At 44.7% G+C, this 10,803-nt stretch overlaps 1 protein-coding gene across 8 annotated transcripts in view; it reads left to right on the top strand.

The window, feature by feature from the left end:
- iqsec1b (IQ motif and Sec7 domain ArfGEF 1b) overlaps positions 1-10,803 on the top strand; it is a 297,978-nt gene that overhangs the window by 286,707 nt on the left and 468 nt on the right. For 4 of the 8 annotated variants that reach the window (XM_063215793.1, XM_063215795.1, XM_063215797.1 and 1 more), the window contains 3 exons: positions 760-978; positions 3,588-3,637; positions 5,938-10,803. The exon at positions 5,938-10,803 is cut by the window's right edge and continues 468 nt beyond it. In XM_063215793.1, the coding sequence (XP_063071863.1) occupies positions 760-978; positions 3,588-3,637; positions 5,938-6,600 (932 nt within the window). In that variant the 3' untranslated portion in view covers positions 6,601-10,803. The remainder of the gene's footprint in view (positions 1-759; positions 979-3,587; positions 3,638-5,937) is intronic. The other 4 variants (XM_063215794.1, XM_063215801.1, XM_063215798.1 and 1 more) reach the window with 3 other exon arrangements.

Genomic DNA, 10,803 nt, shown 5'->3' on the forward strand with positions numbered 1-10,803 from the left:
CCGGAGGGCTTAGAGACAAACACATCACCTTTTGCCGTCTTAACATCCAAGTGCCTTGTGTAATTGTGTGGATGAAAAAGTGTTTGATGGAAATGTTGTCTTAACATCCATCACTATCTAGTGATTTTGACCCGAATTAATTTGTTATTAATATGTAATTCAAGGGAATGTATTGTTAATATCTCTTGAATATCTTCAGTACAAAAGCACTTTGTTTCTGTTTAAGTGGTAAGGTGTTGCTGATTGGTTGTGTGTGTGTGTGTGTGTGTGTGTGTGTGTGTGTGTGTGTGTGTGTGTGTGTGTGTGTGTGTGTGTGTGTGTGTGTGTGTGTGTGTGTGTGTGTGTGTGTGTGTGTGTGTGTGTGTGTGTGTGTGTGTGTGTGTTTGTATGTGCATGTGTGCGTGCATGGGTCTGTATGCGTGTATTTCTGTGTGAGTGTGCGTCTGCACGTGTCCGCATGTGTGTCTATGCTTGGTTTTGTGTGTGTGTGTGTGTGTGTGTGTGTGTGTGTGTGTGTGTGTGTGTGTGTGTGTGTGTGTGTGTGTGTGTGTGTGTGTGTGTGTGTGTGTGTGTGTGTGTGTGTGTGTGTGCGCGTGCATGTGTGTATGTGAGTACGTGTGTGTGCGCGCATGTGTCTGTGTGTGTGTGTGTCTGTGTGTGTGTGTGCGCGCGCGCGTGTTTGCGCGCGTGTGTGCGTGTCTGTGTGTGTGCGCGCGTGTGCATCTGTGTCTGTGTCCACGCGTGTGTTTCTGCCCACAGCGGAGCTGGAGAAGCAGAAGGGCGTGGTGCGTCCCAGCATGTCCCAGACCAAGAAGGACACGGGCAACGGCAACCTGAGCCGCGCCAGCCTGGACGACAGCTACGCTATTGGGGAGGGGCTTAAACGGAGCGCGCTCAGTAGCTCACTGCGTGACCTGTCCGACGCAGGTGAGGTTCAAATCATCAGGCTCGGGAGAGACGACCTCTACATCCTGTCAGGTCAGGCCCAATTCAGGTGTCTTTAGTAGCCAGCCAGAGGTGGACGTGCCAGCTTCAGAAAGTAAAACTCCTGTCGCATATTTCTTCCAGACGAATCACTAAACTAGCTGATCCTAATTAGCACAACTCCTAAGCTAGGCAGATGAGCTTGGTAGTATGATCAAGGAGGGAATACATGACAGGACTTGTGCTTTGTCAACTTGGTATGACCACCTCTGCTAGAAGTAGCCACTGAAAAATGACCTTCTATAGCTGGTTCCTTCTAGGTGCATTCAGACCGACTGAGAACTGTGCCGGTGCCCTTTCACGCACCTAATTGCGAAACGACCATCGTGTTCACACCACAGATATTAGCGTTCGTGAACCGGAAAGTTGGTTCGCAATGTGAACCAGAAAATACTTGTCTTTTCTCTGTGAACCATGACGACCATGTGGCCGTCAGCAGGTTCATACAGGTAACGCAGTCACGTGCGGAAAAAGTTCAGAGCCCGGTATGAACACGGCCGGTTCGCAGATAGGCACTTTCGTGCAGAACGCAACTGGTGCGAGCACCGGCACCGGCTCCATTCTGGTCGGCCTGAAAACCCTATCTGTAGCATCCAGCGTCCAATAGTTCATAGCGATGTAATGGGCTAGTGCACACACTTCTCTACTGTCAGTTCCCATTCATGATGTATAATGCTGGCAGGATGCTGATTGGAAAGACATGAATTGATGTTGAGTTTTACATACACTCAAATACGCGTCTACACCTCACACACTCACACATGCTGCAATTGTACAGTCCAATTTATCCTCCAAGATGGGTCAAATTGTCAGGGCTTAGTAGAGACTCCTTGAAAGGCAGTCGGTTCAATGTGAAGACATTTTTATGAACAGCGAAGAGCTATTCTGATTGACCTTATTCACAATAAAATTGCCTTCTGATTGGCCTCTTTTGCATTCAAAATGCATCTTCTTGTTCTCTTGGAGTTTCAGTGCAGGTTTTTTTGTATTATTATTGAACTGACAAATCGAATTTCGTCATCAGGCATATCCCTTTTTCCCAGGTTTCATTTGGTATGAAGACACTTGGCATGTCATCCCGACTCTGGCGCTGTTTTATAAATGGATCCTGTGATCATGCCCGTCTCATTTCATTAGATGCATTTGATGATACGACATAGGAGATTTTATCACGGGCTAAAAATGCAGATTAGCTGTCGTCAACTAATTGGAAGGTACAGCCCGAGGAGGCCTGAGCAGAATATATATGAAAGTCTACCCGTTTGATTACCACATCATGTGTGATTTGGGAGTCAATTATGCTAACTTTCGCTTGATTCCTCTCCCTCCATATGCTCTCTAATTGCAGATTAGGGTTAGATCGTAAAGATTGTTCAAAACCCAAGCCATGATGGTTACGCAAATTGTGCTGTCGGAGAAGCCATTATCTTTCTGGGCCTGCGACCAGAGAGTGCTGTTTGCTTTCAAGATAACTCTGACAGTGTTCAAAGAAGAGAATAATGTTCCTGTAGATAGTCCTGTAGATATGGATCGCACCACAGGGAAGCTAAGCCATGTTACTTAACAATGTAATCTCCCCTGTGAATAACGTAGACACTGCTCTACAGCCTCCCTTCACTTTTAACTTCCTTCAACCATACAGTTTAGATATGGCTGCGCTCCTTCGACATGATTCATGCAGTAATGATACAGACATTTTCGTTAAAAACAAATGTTTTATTTCCTCGCTTCTGTGACGTGTACTCTTCCCGGATATACGCCTTTGGGTCTTGGCACAGGATTTTATTACTTCCATCCAAGGCCTTGTTTCACACTCCCCTAGGTTCCGATTTTGAAAGTGTCCTGCCAGTTTTTTTTTTTTTTTTTTTTTAACTGATGTTGTTTCTGTTGTAGTGTAGCCACGTAGCGTTGCTGCCCTGTCTCTTTTCCTGTGGGTAATAGGCTTTTCTAGGCCGTGCTGCCATAGTAACAGCAATGCGCATCTGTACGTGATTTGGAATCTTCTAGCTGCCTGCTCAGCCTCCCAGTACACCTCCTATACCACTAGACCCTGTGCTCTCTCTCCCCCACATGCTCCTCTCCCCTCCCTCCAGTTCCTCTCTCCTCTACAGAAACTAGGGGTGTAAATAATAATCGAAATGTATCGATGCATCAATGTATCGGCCGGCAATTTAATCGAATCGCATCGTATCATGGGGCATTCTTAAGTATCGAAAATACCGTAATCGAATCGCTTGCCCCTGTCCAATGCCCTAGCTCCATAACATAATAGTAGTGGAAAAGTAATTGAAAAAAATCTAATCAAATCGCATCGTATCGTGGGGAATTCTTAAGTATCGGAAATAATCGAATCCCTGCTTTAAGAAATCGATAACGTATCGTATCGTCATGGAGGCTTTGATTTACACCCCTAACATAAACCCATAGAATAGTCAGTCAGTCAGTCAGTGTCTGGTACAGTAGACAGGAACATGTAGCCGTAGACATGCTGCATTCATTATTGTTCAATAGAAAAAACCCTTCCCATCCGCTCTGTGTTGAGAGACAAAGTGGTGTGTTGGTTGTGCGGTCTCTAACCCTGTGGTGTTGCATGTCCTGGGCAGGCAAGCGAGGCCGCAGGAGCAGTGCAGGATCGCTAGACAGCAATATGGAAGTAAGTACAGTGCCAAGGCCAGCCGTGTTCCCTTTCAGACCCATTGCCTCTCGATGGTGACCGTTACCATTACGGCAATGATGTCGCACTTTGAAACACCCGTGTTTGCACTTTTTCTTTTTCTTTTAACCATCTTTTCTTTGGAACGTTTTATTTCTGTTTATGTGGCTTTGTATGGGTAACTGTTCTGTCCGGTCTGCGTGTGTTTGGTTTTCTGTATGCTGGCGTGGACTTCTTGTGCATGTGTTGGCTGCCGTGGTTTTGACCACACGCACAGCTTGTGTTTGGTATGGGCGTGGGGGTGAGGGGGTGTTGGCTCTTCTACGTACTGTATGAGATGTAATAACCACCCCTCCCACTCCACACTTCCCATTGTAATACATTCACTTTCAGCCAGCATGTCCCTTTATTACCGTAACTAATCTGAAACTCACATCTCATGCGTCATGTGCACAGGCTGGTGCATATGTTGGATATGCTTTGTACTGTACTATATACTGTATCTGTACATCCCTTTTTTGTTGTCGTTAGTGTGGTTTGCTTTTGGTTTTGGTCTTTGCCTTCCTTTATGGTTTTATTATGTATTAACTTGACAAGCAAATGAATAACTTGCTTGTCGTGTGTGTGTGTGGCCATGGTTATGGTTGTATGCGATATTCAAAGTAAGCATTCCCCACAGGGCTCTCTCCAAATGTTATCCTCCTGCTCCTTACGTACCTCAAACCTCCTCCAACCTCCCAACCCCCACCTTCACCACCTTCTGCACCTGCCATATTTGTGAGGCCAGAGCAGAGCAGCTTCAGCATGAAAAAAAAGAGATCAGGACCCCGTTTCTCGAAAGCATCTTTGCTAACAAGTTAGCAACTTACTAGGTTTCCAATGGGAAAATGCATTGCAACCAAGTAAGTTGCTAAGTTAGTTAGCAACTATGTTGTCAAGAACTGTACTCCAGTACTTTTCCCAGATATTATTTATCACAGCCATCTAATGCTTTACCGTAGCCACAAAATGGAGGTCAGGTGCCGTAGCATATTCAGCACTACTATAATCAACATTATATAGTCGATAGTTCATCACGGTTCAACCCTCCATCCTCACTCCACTTGCAATTTTATTTCTCTCTGCCCTAAAAAATGTTGATGAAGGGCGAAGAAGACGAGGCCCTTATTCAAAGTCCCATTATACCTCTTTTCCACTGCCATTTTTTGGTAGGCCTACAGCTCGACACAGCGTAACTCGGCCACCACTTCTTGCTTTACGATTGAGCTGTGTCGTGCCTATTCAAAAAGTGGCCGAGTCACGTTGTGTCGAGTTGTAGGCCTACCAGAAAACCGGCAGTGGAAAAGAGGCATTAGCGTCCTGAGAGGAGTGAGGAGGCCACTTCCAGTTCTCACACCCTGACTAACTGTATAGAGACCTCTCCTCCTCCTCCTCCTCTTCTCATCTCTTCTCTTCTCTTCCGCCTGTTCTTGGCTACTGCATGTTCTGCATGGCTACCCAGAGTCTGCATCGTTCGTTTGACAAAACTAAACAGAAAACAAAATGGAACGCACTCACTGCTGTACCTCCAGTTTTATATTGCGTGATGTTTGTCTCGTGGTTTGCTGTGTTCATATTTTCACAACATTTTTGTTATTATACTGGTGACTGATGTGGGAAACCTTTTACATTTACAAAGGAGTTTCTATGTATGAGTTTTAGGTTAGGTTTGTATCAATACAAAGTGTAAATGCATTTTAAAAATGTCATTAATATTTGAAAATTAGATAGAACATTTACATTAGGATCCTTATTTTATATGTTAAATATTGTATCTTTATTATTTTATATTTACAGTATATATTCAAACATACACTGAATTTTACATATTTAGTTCATAAACTGTGAGTGTGTAGGTGTGTATGTCTTAGCAAGTGAGAGAATGAGCGAGTGAATGAGCAAGTGATCAAATAACTTAGTATTGGATTTACAAGATGTGAAGTCTCTTGAACTCAAAATTCTTGGTTTGAATTCAATACTCTGAGACTGACTGACTGTGTGGGTGAGTGACTGAATGCATGAATGTGAGTGAGTGTATGAGAGAGTGACCAATGCCTCTTTTCCACTGCCGGTTTTGTGACTCGGCCGCCACTTTTTGCTTTTTGTTTGGGCACGACACAGCTCAATGGAAGAGCAAAAAGTGGCAGCCGTGTCGAGCTGTAGGCCTACCAGAAAACAGGCAATGGAAAAGAGGGACAAGTGTCTCTAACTGGGTGACATAATGATGACATCAACATATTTCTCCCCCCCCCACTCCGCAGGGCTCCATCATTAGCAGCCCCCACATCCGCCGGAGACCCACCTCCAGCCGCGACTGCCCGTCCCGCAGCAGCGGCCACACCTCCCTGCCCAACTCCTCCTCCCTGCTGGGCTCCCTGTTCGGCACCAAGCGGGGCAAGTCGCCCTTACCCGCGCAGCCCCAGGCCCCGCCGGGCCACCCCACCCTCATCTCCCACACGCCCCACCCCTCCAACTTGCACCACACGGCGCGGGACGGGGTGGTGGTGACCGAGACCCAGGCCCAGATGCACACACACCACGCCCAGTTCTGCCACATGCAGCAGCAGCAGCAGCAGCAGCAGCAGCAGCAGACGCAGCAGAACCCGCCGCCCTACCACCACCACCACCACTACCACCCCCCTGCCCATCTGCAGCACGCCCCGCACCAGTTCCACGCGCAACAGCCGCCCTCCTCCTCCACCGCCTCCATCTCCTCCTCCCATGGTGGTGGCCACCCCCCTCCGCACGGTCCGCACTCCCACGCGCACCCGCCGCACCCGCCCCACGGCCACGCGCCGCACCCCCCACATGCCTCTCACTCCTCCCAGCACCCAGCGTCCCACCACCATGGGCCCTCGCCCGCCTCGGCCCAGCCACCGGCCGCCACCAAGCCCAAGCACAGCGGGATCAGCACTGTGGTGTGATGACGGAGCGAGAGAGCCTGTTTTTGTTTTCCTGTTAACAGACACACACACACACACACACACACACACACACACACACACACACACACACACACACACACACACACACACACACACGAAAAAACAAGTTTTTCAAAGACCTGGCCACACATTCACATACACACAGACACTCACACACACACACACACACACACACGAGGACACACACGCACACATGAGGACACACACACACACACACACACACACAAGCTCCTCTGGGACAGCTACTAGGAGAGGACACCTGGCAGAAGCCTAGAGGAGCACATACAGCACACTCACACATGTGTGTGTGTTTGTGTGTTGCTGGCTGCTGACCAAAGGGAAAGGGATGGAAAAAAAACAGGAAATGTCTGGACGGTCAGCTGGGATGTGATTTTTTTTTCCCCACCATGCACCACACCATCCCGTGGGGACATAAAGGACCTCTTGGCCAGACCTGCATTTCATTTCATCAGGTGTTGGACCCCCTGGTACCCAGCCCTCTCCCCCCCCAGCGGTGAGGGGAGAGGTGTGGGGGATGGAGAAGCCAGGTGGGGGGTCAGGACGTTTTCTTTGGAGGAGGATGGAGGCTGCTGAAAGCCCTCAGGGGCCCCTGGTCCCTTTGCCTTTGCAACCGAACACCTCCTAAGACTTTGTAGCGCTACCGAGTGAAGCTAACATGACTGTTCTTTCTTTCTCTTTGAATTTATTTCTCTATTCTCTTTCTTTCTCTCTCTTTCTCTCTCTCTCTCTCTCTCTCTCTCTCTCTCTCTCTCTCTCTCTCTCTCTCTCTCTCTCTCTCTCTCTCTCTCTCTCTCTCTCTCTCTCTCTCTCTCTCTGGCTCTTATCTCTCTACTCATCATCTAGAAGCTGTTTCACTAGTGAAAATATAAGAGACATTTTCACCAACTCTCTGGTGTTAGAATAACACAACAGACACCAATATTTAAAAAACAAAAATACAAAGCAAGAGCATGCACAAAAGACCATGGAAACTGTTTCTCTCGTAATGAATTATCTTAGGCTTCTTAAAAGCATTATCAATATCCTGAGTACTAGTTTTTTACCAGATCTGATAATGTTTCAGAGGGTGGCATTTTTGTTTGTTTGTTTTGTTTGTTTCCCAATTGGCTCAGCAGTGTGCGAACGGGTTGTGATACTGTATGACAATGGCGAACATGATGTGACTGAAAAATTTGGTAACAAAAATGTAGGTGTTCCAGTATTTGATGTAGCTATAGACCAGAACTCTCTGTAACCTCTGTTATAGCAGTTATACATGTGCCAACTATTCAAGCAAATAACCGGTTTAGTTTAAAAAAAGGGAGACTTGCTTTTGTGTATATTGCGCATATAGTATTTTGTAAAATAATAATAATAAAATTATCAACAGTTTATTATTATTGTTATAGAGCAAAATCATTTAGAGGGGGGACTTTGGAGCTGAGCTTTCAGACAGTATTACGTTTGTAGAAACTAAGAGACCTGCGAAGAGTCTCGGAAACGACATTCAACGATTTGTTCAATGACCTGGACAATCTGTTTGCCTTGGAATTACTCTCAATTCTCAGAATATACTAGAATGACGGTCGGTTGACCACCCATGACAGTGTACATACTGTAGCTGCGTCCGGAAGAGAAAAACTCACATAAAGGAATGTTCAGGGAGATGTTGAGGAAGTGCAAGGGGTGGAGGAGAGGGCATGTGGTTGGCTCTCCACTCACTGGAGAAACTTGGGCAGTGTCATAGCAGTTTCAACTGTCTGTGCACCACGGTTTTATTTTTTTAAAACTATTTTTTTAGAAATAAAATGATATATAAATATATTACAAAAAAACAATGGCATACTGTACATTACACACACAATGTATATGGTTGTAAGATGATACGATGATGGAGGCTATTTTCAACATAGTCTTAGCATTTATTTTGCTGGAGAGTGGAGAAGGGTGGGCCATGATGTTCTTGCTGTGTTTCGTTTCTCTGTTTTTGTTTTTCTCTCTCCTCATTTTCTATCCATGGAGAAGGGTGGAAAGACTTGTGCCCTCGCCTCCTCCCACCACTGAAGGGCCAGAACAAAATAATGTGACTTTTTCCTTTACATTTCAGAATGTCTAGCCTAAAGTTGACTTTCTCAGCTGGCTGAGTTTACCCTCCCTCTGTGTCCCTTATATCAATGTCCTCAGTGTTTTCTCCTTCGTTGTTTTTCTTGGTAAAAAAAAAGAATCCAAGGATGACGTCGATTTTGCCCATAGAGAAGCCCTCTGATTGCCTTTCACTTTGCTGTAGAGAGAACAGTGACATGGTGTACAGTACAATAGACCACAGGTAGAGAGGTGTAAATGTACCAGTCATTTTCTATTAGTGTACAGAGTACATGTCAACCTTTTGAAATATAACTATTTAAAATATCAGTCAAATGTATGTGAGGACCCTCTTTCGCAGGTCCCTTCATATGTACAGTATAGTGCAGATTTTAAGACTTATCGTACATGACTGTGGTGGACTGTGTCTGACTTGGATACAATGGAGTACATCCATGCCAAACGTAGGCCAGACGATGGGGATTTTGTTTTGGAAATGATGAACGTATGAGGTGACGTGTCCACAAACAGCACTTGTTTCACCTTACAAAAATGTTCACTTTATGTATAGTTTAATTATCCACCACTAACATCTGTCCATTGGTAATCAAACCGGGGACGATGTTAGTGTATATTTCTCCCCCCATGAGTTTGTCTTTGGTATACCTTTTTGTTTTTGCTTCTTTTTTACTGATTGTTTGTGCAATATCTATGTATCAGTTTTTCCTCTGAATGGTGTCTGAGTTTTATGTTGCTGTTCCTAACCCCCATCTCCCCCATGTGTTTCGTCTCGGTGACCTGCAAGGGTTACTGTAGGCCGCAGAGCCAGCTCTCTGCAGCAAATACAAGGAATGTCAAAAGGAAGTACTCTTGCATGAAACATTATATTGTTATACTCTTCTCTAAATATTGTATATTCCCACAAAAAAAACTATATCAGTGTTACAGTGGATTATTGTTGAAAATTTGAGTGATAATATTAAAAAGACAAAGTAGACTTTCCACCGCTCTGAAGTCTTTTGATTGAGTTGTCCGTTGTGGCGGTTGAGTGGAACATGTTGGTATAGTTCTGATCCTGTAAGGATCCACTCCTCCATGTGTCTTCATACCAGGGATGAGTTTCTCAAAAGAGAAGTTGTTAGCCTGTTAGCAATTTCGGTAGTTGCCAATGGGAAAATGCATTGAAAACAACAAAGTAGCTAATGTAGTAAGCAACTTTGGTTTTGAGAAATTCACCCCAGATGGATTAGTTACACCGCTGTGACTTCACTATCAGTGAAGTGACGCGTGAGGTTCAAGTCTGAGTCTGCTCTGACAATGTTACAGTCTGTTTGTATGGGCACAGGTATGCAGCAAATGGCAACATTTTTCTATGGTCAATATAATCACTGGATCTAACCTCACAGATCAAATTTTTATAGTTACGTAGCCAGATTGAATTTAACAACATCGTACAAGTAGATCGGGTAGGCTAAAAGGCATTGTCTGTAAACGCTGTCAGTTATCTAGAATCTCCAATAATTTATGTTTACACAATCAATTTGTAATCCACATTGAATGAAGAAATTGTAATTATTATAAACTATTATTATCTAACAAGAAGTACTTGTGAAAGGAATTCAATTATGTCTGAAATATATCATTTTGGGACAAATAACCTACGTTTGAGTTTTCTCCGCATTTTAGCTTTCACCTAATGATGTTTTTTTTCCTGGTTTACTTTTATGAGCGTTTCGATGCACAAATAATATGGTGATTTTGTTTTTGGCTTTGTACAGAGCAGCTCAACACCCAATTTTCAGAACTGCACGCAACTGCTGTCAATCTCCTCTGAGTTCATTGTTTGTTCAATAAAATGTAACCTTATTTGTTTATTCCTCTTCTCAACCTGTTACCAGATTGTTTGCTATTTGTGTTCACCTGTCACGTTTCATTTTGTAAGTGTCATATGTCTGTCCCTCCCGTATTAGGCAGTAAGTTGCTTTCGGCATGTATCTCTCCTGTTTATCCATGTGTAAAAATGAAGACCATCAATGCACTTTCTGTGTGATGAGGACTGTGCTCATGTACTGTATATATATACTACGTGAAATTGACGAG

This window comes from Engraulis encrasicolus, chromosome 14 (genome assembly GCF_034702125.1).
Source record: "Engraulis encrasicolus isolate BLACKSEA-1 chromosome 14, IST_EnEncr_1.0, whole genome shotgun sequence".
In the NCBI taxonomy this organism is placed as follows: Eukaryota; Metazoa; Chordata; class Actinopteri; order Clupeiformes; family Engraulidae; genus Engraulis; species Engraulis encrasicolus.